This window comes from Mustela putorius, unplaced genomic scaffold (genome assembly GCF_011764305.1).
Source record: "Mustela putorius furo isolate JIRA1106 unplaced genomic scaffold, ASM1176430v1.1 tig00003846_pilon_pilon_pilon, whole genome shotgun sequence".
NCBI lineage: Eukaryota > Metazoa > Chordata > Mammalia > Carnivora > Mustelidae > Mustela > Mustela putorius.
In genome coordinates, this window is record NW_025421999.1 from 17,831,472 (window position 1) to 17,849,520 (window position 18,049).

The 18,049-nt window shown below is 40.4% G+C and overlaps 2 protein-coding genes across 4 annotated transcripts in view; both read right to left on the minus strand.

The window, feature by feature from the left end:
* Nucleotides 1–5,840, minus strand: part of LY96 (lymphocyte antigen 96) — a 30,641-nt gene extending 24,801 nt beyond the window's left edge. Inside the window, exon 1 of one of the 3 annotated variants that reach the window (XR_006601516.1) lies at nucleotides 3,976–5,840. Coding sequence is in view for 2 of the 3 variants with exons in the window: in XM_004762340.3 (XP_004762397.1) it covers nucleotides 3,976–4,087 (112 nt within the window). In the remaining variant the exon portion in view is untranslated. Of the gene's footprint in view, nucleotides 1–1,814; nucleotides 1,939–3,975 lie in introns of those variants that run through there. The other 2 variants (XM_004762340.3, XM_013061389.2) reach the window with 2 other exon arrangements.
* Nucleotides 5,841–10,269: 4,429 nt separating this feature from the next.
* TMEM70 (transmembrane protein 70) lies at nucleotides 10,270–18,049 on the minus strand. Its single transcript, XM_004762339.3, has 3 exons — nucleotides 17,711–18,049; nucleotides 16,391–16,496; nucleotides 10,270–10,802 (listed from the first exon to the last, which is right to left on the minus strand). Exons 1-3 carry the CDS (start codon nucleotides 17,927–17,929, stop codon nucleotides 10,363–10,365), a joined length of 765 nt encoding a protein of 254 aa, XP_004762396.2. The 5' UTR covers nucleotides 17,930–18,049; the 3' UTR covers nucleotides 10,270–10,362.

An 18,049-nucleotide genomic window follows, 5' to 3' on the forward strand; every position in this document is an offset into this window, starting at 1 on the left:
AGAACAGAAGAAGAACAACTCAAGGCCAGGGAAAGGGCTGGCCCACTCGGGGCGGGGGTGGGAGGGGGGTGTAGAGATACACAAGATATGGGGATATACCTGCTTAGCTGGGAGGGCCGTGCTGCAAGCTCACACCCAGTTAGCTGGTCCTGTCAGCTCCACCTTCAGATTCTTTCCAGAATTTGACCCCTTCTCATCACCTCCACCACACCTCCTTTGGTCCAAGTCACCATTATCTCTCTCACCTAGAGTATTATGCAACAGCCTTCCAACACATCTCTTGCTCCCATATGTGCCCCCCTATGGATTATCATCAGCACAAGAGCCAGACCAATCTTTGTTCGCAGTAAAAGATGAGCCATCCCCCTGACCTACATGGCCCTCATCTCCTCCCCATATCCTCTATGACCTCATCTTCTACTGCTTTCCCCCTCCCCCCCCACTCCATTGCAGCCACACTGGCCTCCTTACTATCCTTCCAACACACCGGACATGTCCCACATCAGCCTTTGCACGGCCCACTCCCTCAACTATCCAGGTCTTTACTAAATGTCATCTTCCCAGGGATGCTTTTATTGGTCACTCCACTTTATAATGCAACCCCTTTCCCCATTTCTGCTCTCTGTCCCCTCTCCTGCTCTACTTTTTTCTCAGAGAAATTACCACCATCTAACATGCTGAATATTTTATTTTACTGATAAGGAAAGGAGGCATCTTGGTGGCTCAGTCAGTTAAGCATCAGACTCTTGATTAGGCTCCGGTAGTGACCTCCGGTAGTCACAGGATCAAGCCCCATGTCCTGCTCCGTGTTCAGGACAGAATTTGCTTGTTCTTCTCCTTCTATACCTCCTTCCATTCATCCTCTTTCTCTTTCTTTCAAATAAATAAATAAATAAAATCTTAAAAAAAAAAAAAAAAGCCTTCACTAGGGCAGGGACTTTGTCTTTATTGTTCACTGCTGTATAATGTCCTCAGTGCTTAGAATAGACATGCTGGATGCTCAGTGAATATTGGTTTAATTAAATGATCTATTAATTCTTGGGTTTCTGGACTACCTATAGCAAAAAAAATAAAAATAAAAATAAAAAAGTCTAGAACCTAACCTGAGTCTGATGACCAGAGGGTATGTGTCCAGGGTCTTATGGACTGACACACACACCCACATTTTCTGCCTTTTCCAAAGTTGAGGAACACAAAGCTTATTCTTGCCATTTCTATATATTATAAGCTGGATTGTGTGTCCCCCCCCCCACCAAATTCATATGTTGAAATTCTAACCTCCCAGTCCCTTACAGTGTGACTATATGAGGAGATTAGGTCTTTAAACAAGAGATTAAGTTCAAAAGAACCTGCTACGGTAAAGTCCCACACCAACATGATTGGTGTCCCTATAAGAAGAGGAGATTTAGACACACAGGGAGTGCCAGGCATAAGTGCACACAGAAAAAAGACCAAATAATGACATGGCATGGCAAGAAAGCAGCCATCTGCAAGCAAGAAGGAAACAAATCTGCTTACCCTTGGTCTTGGACTTCCAGCTCTCAGAACTGTGAGAAATAAATTTCTGTCAAGTCACCCAGTCTTTGGTGTTTTATTGTGGGAGTCCTAGCAAACCAATCCACTATTAATACCCCACAGCTTCACAAATGGAAATGGAAATGGAAATCATCCAATGGAATGATCAAATGGAAATCAAATGGAATCATCGAATGGAAATCATCCTCACAGAAAGACTCAATCAAGTGTTGTTACCACTCTCCTCACAGGAATACCTACAGGAATCGGAGCTTCCCACACATGCATGTTGGACTCACCAGATAGATTCTGTAAGGTAGGGAAGGAAGATAATGATAAGGCCGTGGCCATGGCCCCAAGCAGGGTTGTGCTGTAGCTGTGTACTCTGCTTGCTCCCCTCAGTCCCCAGAGCAGTAGGGCAGCAGCAAAGGACGACAGGACTTCTCAGCATTAGACAGAAAAGCTTAAGGTCCTCCATCAAAAATCAAAAGACAAATCGATTATTATTACTAAAAGATTAAAAGCTTGAATAATAACAGGAAGTGTAATACAAATAAAGGCCATGTGAAACATGGCACAGAGAAGGTAACATAATTGAGGCACCTGGCTGGCTCAGTCAGTTGAGCACGTGACTTTCTCTCTCTCTCTCTCTCTCTCTCTCTCTTTATTTATTTATTTGAGAGAGACAGTGCATGCGTGGGTAGGGCAGAGGGAGAGAACCTTCAAACAGACTTCCGCTGAGTGCAGAACCCAGATGTGGGGCTTGAGGCTATCACCAATGAGATCATGACCTGAGCCAATATCAAAAGTCCGACACTCAACTGACTGAGCCACCCAGGTGCCCTAGCATGTGACTCTTGATCTCGAGATTGTAAATTCAAGCCCCATGTTGGGTGTAAAGATTACTTTAAAATAACAGCTTTTGTTTCTTTTAAATAGAAGGTGATATAATCAATGTGTGGTACATAGAAGCCAAAGGAAAGGAGAGACTAGGCAGCAGAGTGGACTAGGGGGGCTTTCTGGTGGGGGAGAGGTATACTGACCTTTTAGGATGGGAAAATTTCAGAGATTAGTTGCAAGGGAATTCAGTACAATCCACACACAGCAAAAAACCATGAAGGTAAGATAGGTCACGCAGCTAACTCTTGTTCTCAGACCTGGAAATTACGCTAATTCCTTGGAAGTAACTTTCTATTAGCATTTTCCAGAATGTGTTTCTCAAGATAGCCAACACACACTCAAAGAATAAAATAAAATAAAATTGAAAATCGGAGGATTAAATAGGTTTCTTTCTTACAGAACTTCTCAGAACTCAAAGTACATTTATAAATCTCCCCCGAGTATTACACCATCAATCCTTTTTCCTAACAGAATCTCAAGGAGCTAGCATTTTTGGAAGCATCAAACCTTCCTGATATTACTAATGGGTCGAAAAGACCAGTCAACCCATGCCGAGCAAACCACTGGAAAATACCAAATCAAAACTGCAGTCTAGCCCTGAAGCTGTGCTTTCAGATTGCAGACATTTGTAGAGAAATAGGGAGGAAAACCGAAAAACAGTGACAGAGCTAGTTAATAGTATTAGGGTATGGCTGATCTCGTCAATACTGTTGTTTCTATGCGGCTACATGCTAAGGACAACCTACAACAACCCTTGTAAAATAGCCTTAAAATCACTTTCAGGGGCACCTGGGTGGCTCAGTCCAAGTGTCCGACCCTTAATTTTGGCTCATTATCTCAGGGTCATGAGATCAAGGCCTGCCTCAGCTCCATGCTGGCCATGGAGCATGCTTGAGATTCTCTCTCACTCTCTCCCGCTGCCCCTCCACCCCCACTTTCTTTAAATAAATAGGTAAAACTTATAAAATCACTTTCATTTTACAGACAAAAAAACTGGGACACAAAGAGGCTAAGTACTTTCTGCTCAAGGTCACACAGCTAAAAACTGACAGAACCAGGCTAACATCCTATTAGAGAGGTATTTCCCAGGCTCCTCAAAAGTCATAGCCTCCAACACTTATGAAACACCTGTTATATGCCCACTGCTGTGCTGAAGGAAAAAAAAAAAAAAAAAGACACATACCAGAGCAATAATCAATTCCAAAAGGCAGCTAGGACTGGTCTACCTTCTCAAGAAGAACCAGTAAGTCTTGGGGCTGAGGCAAAAGCTCAGAAGCAAAGAGTTCTGCCAAAACTGGGAAGAATCTGACACTGAGCTCGAGGTGGAGAGAGCAGACAATAGAGAACACGAGAAGCCCTTGGAGGGCAAGTACAGCACAGGTTAGAGACTTGTGAGGTCTGTGAAGGATCGAGAAAATCCACACAGGACAGCAACCAGCCATCACCTTTGCTGCCCGCAGCAGCAGCTGGAACACACTGTCATTTCCTGAGTTCCCCCCTACAGCAGTGCAAAGCTCTTAGGAAAACCTACCCTGAACCTCTTGCTGCTGTTTTACTTACCACAATAGGTATACCAAACAGAGATATCAGAGGAGTTGCAGACCCAGCGTTGCTCCCCAGGTTCAGCGAATATGGAAGAAAACAGAGTGGAAAAAAGCATAAATGAGAACATGATTCAGTATCTCCAAAACTACAAATACAAGGGGGATCAGCAACTAATCATCAGACTCTTTCCTTTCAGTAAGCAGAAAAGGTTTAACTTAGTCACCGGTCACATGATTTCTGAGTTCCTGAGTTTCCTCTTTTGAGTGTATGTGTTTAATATTCGAGCACTTCCGGCAAGGGGAGAAAGGAAAATGATTTAGAATATACTCTTTGAGAACACGTAATGCAAATGAGAACACAGAGCTTACAAAACAAAACAAGGTACTTCCTGGTCAATAGTAACAAAACCAGTCTGTAGGTCTCCTTTGGAATCCCAAGAGACAGCTACTCCTTTTCCATCTGTGTTGCTATTTTTTTTTCATAATTTTTTTTATACAATTTTTGGTACTACAATTTCTCATGGCCCAGAGAACTGGACCTATAGATCTGAACTGAATAGTCTGATGCAAATTATTCTGTTCTACAGCAGGTACTGCCACAAGACTGAGCCAGACTAAATGAGACTGCAGACATGGGATATTAGCTATAGTTCTGTACTTTGGGTGGGGACCACAGCAGGCTTCAGAATGCACTGACTTAAGCAAAGTACAGCTCCAGGAAATATTGTGGGCCCTGATGATGAAATGGTCATTATTTTGATGTAGCATGTATTTCAAAATTCTCACTGTTCTATAAAAATAGCTCATTGTTTAGATACTTCGCTACATAAAATCCTTTGTAGGACATAGTTAGGGATTAGTAGCCAAAAATAAAAATAGCATGGAGTCAGGGCCTAAAAGTCTACAGGTTCAGAGGAAAATAATCATATGCTAGTAAAAGTTTCCACTAAAGAACTATGCTACTTTCTCATTTTTAGAAAGGCAAAAATCTGAGGGAAGATGGGAAATGGAAGTTGTTAATGGATACTGAGCTTCAGGATTGGAAGATGAGAAGTTCTAGAGGTATGTTGCACATCAGTGGAACTATAGTTAACATTACTAAACTTGTGCTTTAAATTGGTTAAGATGGTGAATTTTTTATTTTATTTTTTACTACATTAAAAAGTGGGGGGGGAAACAAGAAAAAAAACTATGAATGCCACTACTGGTCTCAAAAATACCATTTCCCACTAAAAGAAACAAAGACTCTGAAGAGATTGCTGATTCCAGATATAGGGCAGGAAATGCACAAGATGGAGCTCGGAACATCTTAGCATATTAGATAACCAATATGAAGACAGACCCCACTGACCAAAGATGGGGTTCCTACTGCTGCTGTAATGACTAACTACTGACTTGGTGGCTTAAAACGACACAAATGTGTTCTCTTACAGTTCTGGGGGGTCAAAAGTCTGAAATCAGTTTCACTGGACCAAGATCAAGATGTCAGCAGAGTTGGTTCCTTCTGGAGACTCTGGCGGAACAGCCTATTTCCTTACTTTCTCATCTTGGAGAGCTGAACCCATGTATTCCTCCATCTTCAAAGTTTAGCATTCCCATCCCTGCTTCCATCTTCACATCACCTCCTCTGACCTCCTGCTTCCTTCTTATAAGAACCCTGTGATTACACTAGAACCATTTGGATAATCCAGGGTAATCTCCCCAAGATCTATCTATTAAATCCCTTTTGCCATATAATGTAATATTCAGTTTTCAGACATGAACATCTTGGGGGACCATTATTCAACCTACCTATAGACTATACAAACATTAAGATAGTAACTACAATGAACTGAAATACACCAAATGTATTTAAAACTAAGAGCTCATAATTTTTTAAAAGATTTTACTTATTTGAGAGAAAGAGAGAGAGCAAGCATGAGCAGAGGGGAGGGACAGAGGGAGAAGAGAGAGAATCTCCAGCAGACTCTGCACTGAATGTAGAGCCCAACGTGGGGCTTGATCTCACAATGCTGAGATCAGAACCTGAGCCAAAAACCCAGAGTCAGATGCTCAACCAACTGACCAACCCAGGTGCCCTGAGCTCATAATTTTTTAAAAGTATAATTAATCATTAGATGATGCTAGGAAGTCAACTCTTTTGAAAACTGATAAACAAAGGGAAAGAATCAAACATTTATCCTGATTTAATGAAACTGAAATACTGGTAACCAGAGAGTAGATTTGGGACAATTTTCCCTTGCTTCCTTTTACTCTTTTCTCTGTTTTTAGTAGTATTCAGCTAATAAATGAAAAAAGGAAAAATAGAATATAACCATTTTGCAACACCTAATGAATTACTGAGCTTGGACACCAAGCATCAATGGTTGCTAACTTCACAAAAGAGTGAGAGACAGAAAGGATTTGTGAACTTCCTGATGAATGAACACTGGGGTAGCCCACTTCCAAGATGGCTCCCAATGATCCTTCTTAGTATTCAAATCCCTGTGTAATCTCCTCCACCAATGAATGAAGCTGATTCTGTAACTAATAAAATATTGCATAATAAAAGTTTGCAAATTTCAAGGTAGATCATACACATCCTTGCAGCTTCCACTCTACTCTTCCGGATCAGTTGCTCTGGGGGCAGCAAGTAGCCCTAAAGAGAGAACCACGTGGTGAGAAACTGAGGCCTCCTACCAAAAGCCAGCACCAATTTGTCAGTCATGCGAGTGAGCCACCTTGGAAACAATCCCTCCTGCCCCAGTTCAGCCTTCAGATGACAGCAGCACCAGCTGAGAGCTTGACTCCAACCTCACGACAGAACCTGACCCAGAAGCATTCACCTAAGCCACTCCCAGATACTGGACCAACAGGCACCATGCAGTATTACATTTTAAGCCTCTAGTTTTTCAAACACCTAAGTGGCTCAGACTGTTGAGCATCCAACTCTAGGATTTGGGCTCATGATCTCAGGATCCTAGGATCCAGCCCCGCATCAGGATCCCTGCTCAGTGGGGAGTTTGCCTCTTTGCCTCTCCCTCTGCCCTTTCCCCTGTTCGCTCACACACACATACTCTCTTAAATAAGAAGTCTTAAAAATTAAAAAAAAAAAAAAAACAAAACTCTAAATTTGGGGGGGGGCAATTTGTTAATGCAACAATAGTTAATAAAAGCAACATCATCAGCGCCTGGGTGGTTTAGTGGGTTAAGCCTCTGCCTTCAGCTCAGGTCATGATCTTAGGGTCCTGGGATGGAGCCCTGCATAGGGCTCTCTGCTCAGTAGGGAACCTGCTTCCCCTTCTCCCTCTGCCTGCCTCTCTGCTTATTTGTGATCTGTGTCAAATTTTTAAAAAAATCTTAAAAAAAAAAGGCAACATCATCTATGAATTATCCAAAATAATCAAATCTCGATCTGATGAAATCTCAAGTCATACCACCAATTTATAGGAGATACAGAAGACAGAGAAACATGTTAATGTACACCTCAGGGATACAATCAGAAAATCTAGACCACGAAAAGATGTAAAGGACAAAGGACTCTGTTTCTTAACAGGTAATTTACAAGGGAGAAAAAAACAAAGTGAAAGAAATGGAGGGGTCCATAGATTAGATGAGTCTTGAAAGCCATTTAATAAATTGGTGTGAATAAGGCATGAACTTTACTAAGATCTTAATCCAAACAAAATGTGGGGAGGAAATTGGCATTTGAACAAACTGGATATTTGATAACTTTGGGGAGTCGGGAGTGACTTGGAAAGAGGGGAGTAATTTGGGTATTATAATGGTATTATAGTTTTTACATCTTTATCTGGTAGAGTTAAAAAATATTCAAGAAAGAGATGTTACAATGACTGGGTTTTGCTTCCAAATAAAAGTAGAGGGCAAGTGGTTGGGATGGAAGTCAAACAACATTGACAACAAATTGGTAAATGTTGAATCTGAATGACAGTTATGTTGATTCGTTATACTCTTCTAACTTTGAATGACTGAAATACTCAACGAAAGGGAAGTCAACAACAAAATTACCTGAAAAAATCAGAATACCATCTCTAGAATTGTGTCCAAGCTAAGGCTATCTTTGAGACCTAATGGCCACTTTACTTTTGCTTCTAAAAGCTTAAGTCTTTCAGAATAATGAAACTGATGTTTAGAAAAGGGATTACAAGACATTTTATTATCAACAGGCATATTACTTGATACAACCCCAATGTTAAACCAGGATCACCCTGCCTTTTGAGACTCAAAACCAACTCAATGCCCTTCCTGTAGATAGTGGGACTCCTCACCTCCCCCAGCCTCTCCAAGATTTTACTCCACTTGTGGTGAATGTAGTAAAGTGGCATAGAGAGGTGTGTGTAAACTTTTCCTCCTCACGTTGGCCTGAATTGTTTCTGATTATTTCAGTGATGAATCATATTCTACACATACTGTTCCTTGTCTTCTTCCGGTGTGGCTCCAGACCATGCACTTGAGAAGTCCTCTTTCTCACTTAGTGTTTTAAGCTTTTTTTTCTTTTCCCTGAACAACCAAGTTGTCTTCTGAATTATTCTGATACTAATACAAACAGGTTTTTCACTCCACTCCTCAGGTGATAGAATGGTTATAAGAATACAGGACACTTAAAGAGGTAACGGTACACTCAGAACAATTTATGAAGAAACTGGAGAAAACATTAAGTTATTAGTAATGCTGTTTTTTCTTCTAGGAATGGAACTAAGTGTGTTTTTTTTTCCTTGCCTCTACTAATATTTGATCAACATTTTATCGTGGAGAATTTTATAGGAAGATACATTAACTGCCAAGATAGCAACAGGTATATATCTAGGTGACAGGACAGAGGAACAGGCAGGCAGAGGCCCAAACAGAAGATAGGGAGGCACCAACTTGTTCATCTTCCTGAGACCTAGAGCCTGCCTTCTGCTAGATCACAAGCTGGCTGATCTTACCAGAGGGCAGGCTCTAGACCTCAGAAAGGGGAGTACTTTTCTATGTTACACTCTCCTATAAGTTTCTAGCAGCTGCAGACCTGATCTTTGTCTATGAACGTATGAGGTTTCTGGTGCTTCCCCATCAACCTTCCTCATACACAGGTAAGCCATAAAGATTAGGATTACCATCATGACAGACAATAGAAGACATTAGGCAGCTCCACAGAGATTGAGTGTTTTGTTCTTTTTTCTTTCAAGATTTTGAAATGGAGTAAGAATGAGAGAGAGAGAGAGAGAGAGAATGAGCAGGGGGTAGGGTAAAGGGAGAGGGAGAAGCAAGCTCCCCTCTGAGCAGGGAGCCTGACACGGGGCTCAATCCCTAGGGCCTGGGATCATGACCTGAGCTGAAAGCAGAGGCCTAATCAACTAAGCCACCAAGCACCCCGGGTGTTTTGTTCTTAACTATGACTTTGACAACTAGCACAGTATCTGGCACACACTGGGCACTTAAAAAGTTATCTACTGATCTAAGAGCATGACTTAGGGCCTTTTGCTCCTTGCTGAAAATCCTTCACAAGAACTAATTTTCATTTTACAGTTTTAAAAATCTGAAAATGCCAATACTTTATAAAATTAGCATAGAGATTATGACTTTATAAAAGCTACTGTACATCTATTTAGTACCTATGATTTTCCAACTCTGATAGGATACACCAAAGGAGAAGAGTGCCACCAAAGACATCACTACTTGGGTCACCATTTCTCCTGTAGCTACCACACTCTACTGGACAGAGATTCCTATTATGGGCAACTATGCCTGAAAAAATAAGCAAAAACCTGTGCTAGAACCAAAGTGAAAGTAACACTGCTTCCCATAATTTTAAAATTTTTTAAAAGTTTTTAATGCATGCGAAATTAGTATCTATACACCTAGAAAAATCCAAACGTAAAGGAAAAAGAACTCTCCCATTTGTGTCTGACATTGATCCCCAGACTAGAGACAACCACACTATATAAAAGTATCCATGCAGGGGTGCCTGGGTGGCTCAATGGGTTAAGCCTCTGCCTTCGGCTCAGGTCATGATCTCAGGGTCCTGGGATCGAGCCCCACATCGGGCTCTCTGCTCAGCAGGGAGCCTGCTTCCTCCCCTCTCTCTCTCTCTGCCTGCCTCTCTGCCTACTTGTGATCTCTGTTAAATAAATAAATAAAATCTTTTAAAAAAAATTATCTATGCATAAGCCAGCATGAAAATATATTTTTACTTTTTTAAAAACACAAGTGGTAGAATATTACATGATTCATTTTTCAAACATAGCATAATTATATAGGAATATAATTCCGTAAAAATTAAAAGTTGTTCGATACAGTTTCAAATTATTTTCAATCACTAACAGAAAACAAAAGTAAAGGCAACTTTATTAATATACACTGGAACATAAATCACATTTAAGCACAAATGTAAAAAACAATAGACTCATTTCTCATCTTTAACCTATTTCTTCTCACTGTCTTCTTCCATATCAAAAGTAAATGGTTTGTCATAACCCATTAGATGGTTATAATCTTCAGGGTTTGGAAAGAGCCTTGGATTAACTAACAGCGATTTCGTTTTAGCATAAAATGTGGTAAACACATGTGTGCTGTCTGGAATCTTCACGTCATTCTGGTGAAACACGGTACTTGTTTCTAAAAGCACAACGTTGTAAGTAATGGCTTTGTAAGTGTCTGTTGTAGCTTCATGGTACAACCGAACAACATAGCCTTTTGTAATAAAGTGAAGCAGTGTTGGAGTGATCACTGTAAAGCTACCTATGATGCCATAAAATAATATCTGCAAAGGTAGACTTCCAAATATAATATTGTTTTGTGCAAAAATGTATGGTAGTAATGCAAGGCTGATGACACTTGTAGAATAAGAAAAACATTTCACACCTACACAGGAGAAAAAAAAAGGGATAACATTAATATTTATAGATTTTATAAAAGCATCAATCTATCCACTTTAATTCTTCTACCTTTCTTCTTATATCATCAAAACAACAAAATCAAAACACATATATAAAGATTATTATTTTCCAAGCTGTTTTAAGTACTTTACATATTTTAGGTACTTTATTCATGACATCTTCAAAAAGGCACTATGAAATAGATGTGTAATTATCATCCTCACTCCCATTTACAACATGAGAAAAATAAAGCACTTGCTCCAGGTCACAAAGCTACCTAGAAGCAGGCAGTATTGGGATTCAAACCCAGGCAATTTGACTCTAGTGTCCAGGTCTTTCGCCAATACACCACACTGCCTCTCCAGGTAGGAAACCTGCTTTAGGGTTAACTGGTCTCCACCTCAGTTCCCCAATAAAAATTTAATACTACTCAAAGATCCTTATGAATACTATAAATGTTAATTCAGTTAGCAGATTATTAAATAAAACTCTCTATTAACAAGCACTTCCACATACCTAACATTAAATGTTTAAATAAATATGAGACTAACATTATTAGACTAAGTGCCCAGGATTAAAACAGCAAATTACCAAAAAACACACCACCAGTGGTTAATAAATATGTGGGAAATGAATATATTCAACTTCTTTACCAAGAAAGACATTCAAATTCAAATAGTGGGATATTTTTTACCTGTCATATTAAAAAGATTAAAAATCAATGACTTCTGAAATGCATATTTAAAAATGGTTAAAATGATCAATTTTATGTTATGTATATTTTACCACACTAAATAAAAGACTTAAAATGTAAATTTCTTAGTTTGATTGTATAATTTAACATGATCCCAACAAAAACACCATCTGGTTAGAAAACAGACAAGTTGAGATCCTAGACAAGTTGATTATAAACTTAATTTGGAAAAACAAAAAAAGAAAAGAAAGGTGGGGGAGGAATCAGATACTGAAACTAAGACTATAATTAAAATGGTGTGGTGCTGGTGCACAAATAAATAGATCAATAGAACAAAATAGGAAATCTAGAAATAAACCTAACTGCATATGAAAATGTAGTATAAAGATACAGTCTCGGGGCACCTGGATGGTTCAGTCAGTTCAGTGTCTGAATCTTTATTTTGGCTCAGGTCACAGTATCAGGGTGGTAAGACTGAGCCCAGCACAGGGCTCTGTGCTCAGCTTGGAGTCCGCCTGTCCCTCTCCTTCCACTCCTCCACATGCACTTTCTCTAATAAATAAATAAAACCTTGAAAAAAAAAATCTCAAATATGTGGGCCGAAGTGGTGTTGGACAACTGGATAGCTACATAGAAAAAAATAAAATTCAATCCATCCCTTATAGCATCTACTAGGAAAATTCCAAATAATCCTGAGGTTTAAATGTAAAAAATAAAATCATAGATATATAAGAAAACATCCATGAAGTCCTTTATAATCTGAGAATGGGAAAACTTCTCTAATTATGATTCAAGGGGCACCTGGGTGGCTCACTTGTTACCATCTGCTTTCCGCTCACGTCATGATCCGAGTCCTGGAATCAAGCCCTACATCAGGCTCCTTGCTCAGCAGAAAGCCTGCTTCTCCCTCTCCCACTCCCCTGCTTGTGTTCCCTCTCTCATTGTGTCTCTCTCTGTCAAATAAATAAATAAAAATATTTAAAAAAAAAAAATTATGACTCAAAACACAGAAGCAATCCAGGAGAAAGACAGGTAAATCTGATTACATTATAAATGTACATGGACATAAACAAAGTAGAGACAAATGAGAAAAATATCTGCAACCTCTATTGTAGAGGATTAATATCCCCAACATATAGAAGGTTTCTAGTATATAAGAAAAAGATTAAAACCCTATACACACACATGCAAGAAATATAAGCAGACAGCTCACTGAATCAAAAATGCACATGGCCCTTAAACAGATGAAATGTTAATAAACTTCGATCCTAAGTACGTGAAATTAAAAGCATAGTGAGATATTTTTCACCAAAACTGCCAAAAACCAGAAGTCTAACAACACTCTTCTTCATTGCTATTGGTTGAAGGCTTAATAATCTTATTAGTAATTTAAAAATAATTCCTTCCTTCCTCCCACAGGTAGTTGCTATGACACCAGTACACATACAATACAACAGGAATACAATGGGGACCAAGATGCCTATATAAAAGCCTCCTTACTCCTTCCAACTACCTTTTTTCCTCCATGACTTTGTCACACTATGCAGGGTTGAAGAGGGTACCCCAAAATTCATGTCCACCCAGAACCTCCAAATGTGACTTCCTTCATTTGGAAATAGGGTCTATGCAGACAGTAAAAAATGAGATGAGATCATCCTGGAATAGGGTGGGCCATAAATCCAATGAGAATACCCTTGTAAGGACAGAACAGGGCAGACACAGAGAGAGCTGTCTGAATTTGGAAGCAAGAACTGGAATTATGCAGTTATGCATCCATAAGCCAAGGAACACAAAGGACTGCTGGGAGCCACCAGAAGCTGGAAGAGGCAAGGAATTCTTCCCTAGAGCCTTCAGAGACAGCATGGCCTTTATCAACACCCTGATTTCAGAATTCTAGCTTTCAGAACTGTGGGGACAAAACTTAAGTCACCAAGTTTGTGGTAATGTATTATAAGAGCCCAAAGAAACAATACACATGTACACTTTATTTTGCCTGGACTGAAGTACTTACTAATTTCTAAACATATTCTGGGCTCTCCCATCTTCATGTCTTTGCTCATACTACTTCCATGCCTGAGAGGCCCTTTTTACACACTTCTTGATGTTCAAGTTCTACTCTTCCTACAGTAAGACTACTATGACATCAGTAATTATTTATTGATGAATTAGCAAGAACTACCAACTAAAAGACCCTTCAAATGTCTTTAAACGAGGGGTGCCTGGGTGGCTCAGTCATTAAGCATCTGCCTTCAGCTCAGGTCTTGATCTCAGGTCCTGGAGCCTGCTTCTCCCCTTGCTTGTACTCTCTCTCTCTCTCTCTCTCTCTCTCAAACTCCGTCAAATAAATAAAATCTTTGGGCGCCTGGGTGGCTCAGTTGGTTAAGCCTCTGCCTTCGGCTCAGGTCATGATCTCAGGGTCCTGGGATCGAGTCCCGCATCGGGCTCTCTGCTCAGCAGGGAGCCTGCTTCCTCCTCTCTCTCTCTGCCTGCCTCTCTGCCTACTTGTAATCTCTCTCTGTCAAATAAATAAATAAATCTTTAAAAAATAAATAAATAAATAAATAAATAAAATCTTTAAAAAAAAAAAAAAAAAAAAGAGGTCTTTAAATGAGGCTCCATTTGGCAGTTTAAAGAATCTTCAAGAATGGAACCTCTATCCCAAAGTCTCTTGCTCAGTTTTATATAGAAAAAATGTTTCTCCCTCAGTTTCCACATAGAAAAAATAGCAATCTCTGAAAAGGATAGAGTGAGTTTCTATTACCATAACATTGAAAGAACTCAAACATTAGATTCCTATACAAGTTATAATTCTAGAACTTTAAATACCATAGATAGCTATGCTCCTCTATAAATATAACATCCTACCCACACCAAAATTAATCCCTATTTATATTCTCTTCTTTACAGAATGGAGTTAAATGGAAATAGAAAATAAATTAAAAAGCCTTCCCTGAATTTGAAGGAACCATGTCTGTTCAGAAGGAAGGCTATCATGGGTATCACTGTTAACACCTCTCAGTAGTATAAATCCAGGTATCCCAGGCCAGAGATATGACACAGGCTCAATGGCCTATTCATGTACTGATTCCAGAAGAAATTTCTAATCACCCAAAATGGATTTTTCAGTAACTTCAGAACTCCTCTCAATAGTGATTATAATCAGGGGCGCCTGGCTGGCTCAGTGGGTTAAAGCCTCCACCCTGGGCTCAGGTTATGATCCCAGGGTCCTGGGATCGAGCCCCACATCGGGCTCTCTGCTCAGCAGGGAGCCTGCTTCCTCCTCTCTCTCTCTCTCTCTGCCTGCCTCTCTGCCTACTTGTGATCCCTGTCAAATAAAATAAATAAAATCTTTTTTAAAAACAGTGATTATAATCAGTTCTTTTTTTTTTTTTTTAAAGATTTTATTTATTTATTTATTTGACAGATAGGGATCAAAAGTAGGCAGAGACTGGGCGCCTGGGTGGCTCAGTTGGTTGAGCAACTATCTTCGGCTCCTGGGATCGAGTCCCGCATCGGGCTCCCAGCTCCATGGGGAGTCTGCTTCTCCCTCTGACCTTCTCACCACTCATGTTCTCTCTCACTGTCTCTCTCTCAAATAAATAAATAAAATCTTTAAAAAAAAAAAAAGAAAAAAGAAGTAGGCAGATAGGCAGGCAGAGAGAGAGGAGTAAGCAGGCTCCCTGCTGAGCAGAGAGCCCGATGCGGGACTCGACAGGACCCTGGGATCATGACCTGAGCCGAAGGCAGAGGCTTTAACCCACCGAGCCACCCAGGCACCCCAATTATAATCAGTTCTTAATGCCAAAGTTATAAATAGCTAAAACTGTATTCCAAGCAGTCTACTTTGATACCACACATTTTAGAACACACAGATTTCCAGAGTACATTTTAGATTGTGAGTGACACCAGCATAATCAAAAACAGGAATGCAACTGCAGTGCTGAAATCTTGTGGCTGACTTGGCTATAAAGTAATCCTTCCGATATTCAGGCTATACTTTAAGATTACTGAAATGAAATACAACCTCAGGAACTTGAACAAAACACATTCCCAAGTTCTTCTGACCTCCCTAATAAATTATTCCAGACTAAATACCAAATTAAGAGCTAAGGAAAGAGTTTTAAATTTGTAACTATTTAATACATTGTCTTGGGCGCTGGGGTGGCTCAGTTGGTTAAGCGTCTGCCTTCAGCTAGGGTAATGATCCCAGGGTCCTGGCATAGAGCCTGGCACGGGTAGTGGGTTTGCTGCTCAGTAGGGGGTCTCTTTCTCTCCCTCCCTCTGTACTTCCTCTCTCAAGCAAATAAATAAAAATCTTTAATAATAATAATAATAATAACAGACTGTCTTTGTATTCTCCAGTACTCTACACTACCTAGAAAGGGCACTAAATAAAGATGTTTCTTGAAAATGCTAAGGTGACTCAAAAAACATAAAAGAAATATATTTTTTAATTATAAAAGTATTATATGCTTATTTTAACTGCCAAATTTAAAAATATATAAAGTAAATATGTACCCTCCCAAAATAACTACTTAGGGGGTATACTTCCATATTTTTTTTCTCTCCATATTCAAACATTACACAAATATACATTTCTTATTCTATTTTGTTGTTACACATCTTGGGAAGTGACCAAAGGATGGATGCTTTAGTACCCAGCCATAAGATCACAAAGTCATAACAGTCTTAAAAATCTGTTTAAACTCTCCTAAAAATGCAAAGGTCTCAACATGCCACAAGAAAAAATATATAACCTAATTTTTCCTCATATCTTGCAATTAAGAGATGTTAAAATAAGAAATAACATATCCCAAGAACATTTTTTACAACTAAAACAGGGGTAAAAAAGGAAATTACCCTCATTTTTGGTTACCCACCAAATACTGTTCGTGCCAGATTCCCAGTATAAATCAGCCTTCCATCTTCGGATTTTTCAAGCTGTGTATGTAAGCATCGAATGCATCCTTCCCAACAAAGTGGTACCTATTGAAACAGAGACCGTTATAATGTGAGTACATAACAAAGTGCATTTTAGACCAACTTTTATGTTTTTTTTAAATTATAATGAAGAGTAAAAGAGAACTTGTCACATAAGGTGATTTAAGGAATACCCCCAAATAATCTACAGAGCTGAAGAAATCAAACTAGAAAAATAGCTGTCCTTAACTACAGTCACAGTCACCTGATGAGTTAAAGTTTGAAAACCTAGGTCTGCATCCCAACTCAAGGCTTTTTTGATAAGCGTGGACTTGAACAAGTACAAAATTTTAGCAGAATAATTTCTTCATCCTGTGGCTAAGGAAAATATCACTCTTGCTCCATTGTCAAAATTTTAAACGCATTGGCTTTTCCAAAAAATGATATTAATATAAATAAAATACCGCAAATGCAAACTGTTTCAAGTCCAGACCATTTTTAGGATCTCTAAAATGTTTATACTATAGCTAGTATTTGAAAAGAAAGAGTAACGCTCCCTGTTCATTGCATCCCTTCCTCTTAAGAAAATATTTCTTGAAATCTTCATCAAATTTCACAGGAACAAGAGGTCCCTGAACGTCTAAAAATGAATTTCACAGTACACACCCTTCAAAATGCAAAAGGTATGCCTAATCCCTTTATGCTGAAATGTAATTAGATTCCAATTCCCATGTTGGGCATTTCTTCCAAGTTTCAACCATGTTTGCTAATTCTGGTATTTTATAGAGCAAGACTAGGAGGCAATGTACTAGATTAAAATGTGAAGATTAACGTCTCCATCCCCTTTTCCAGGGAGCAAAAGAATTCCTTAAAGTAGCCTCATCTAATAGAAAACAGAACAGACTTCAAAGTCAGGTTGAGTTCTTTTAGTTCGATCACCAGGTGGGGCATCTAATTTCGTTGCAAATTAACCCTTCCGAGCTTCCTTCCGCTCAGAGGTAGAAGACAAAATAGTTTAGAGTCATCGGAAACCCGCTGGGTTTGCAACGAGCTGTGAATGACTTGGAACCGCCCAGAAAATGACCACTTTCGAACGGACACTCCTAGACTCGTGGGTGCCATAAACCCCGGGACCCCAGGCCTGAGGCCGAGGCGGCGGAGGCCGAGGAAGGCAGCCTCTGCGCGCCCCGCAGAGGGCTCCTTCCGCACCAGAGTCCCCGTGCCCGACGCTCCCTCCACCCCGCACCCTCACTGAGTCCGCACGCCTTCCGAAGGCCGACCTGCGTTCGCACCCGCCGCCCGAGAACCGGGCTCCCCGCAGAAGCTCCCCGCAGCCACGCGCTTCTGCAGCCAACCAGCCCCGAGGAGCCGCTACAGGGGACCACCCGCGAGGCGGCCGCCCTAAAGCCTCGAAGAGCGGCGGCCGCCCACAGCACCGTCCTCTTCCCGCCAAGCCGAAGTCCGGCCTCCCACGAGCTGCCCAGCGCCAGAAGCAACATTCCGCGCGTGAGAAGGGGCGGCACGCGGCACTGCGGCAACAGCAGGGAACCCTGAGGCCCAGTTCCCCATCCGACCGCAACGGGAACCGGCCGCGCATGCCCCGCCCCTAGACGCCCGCT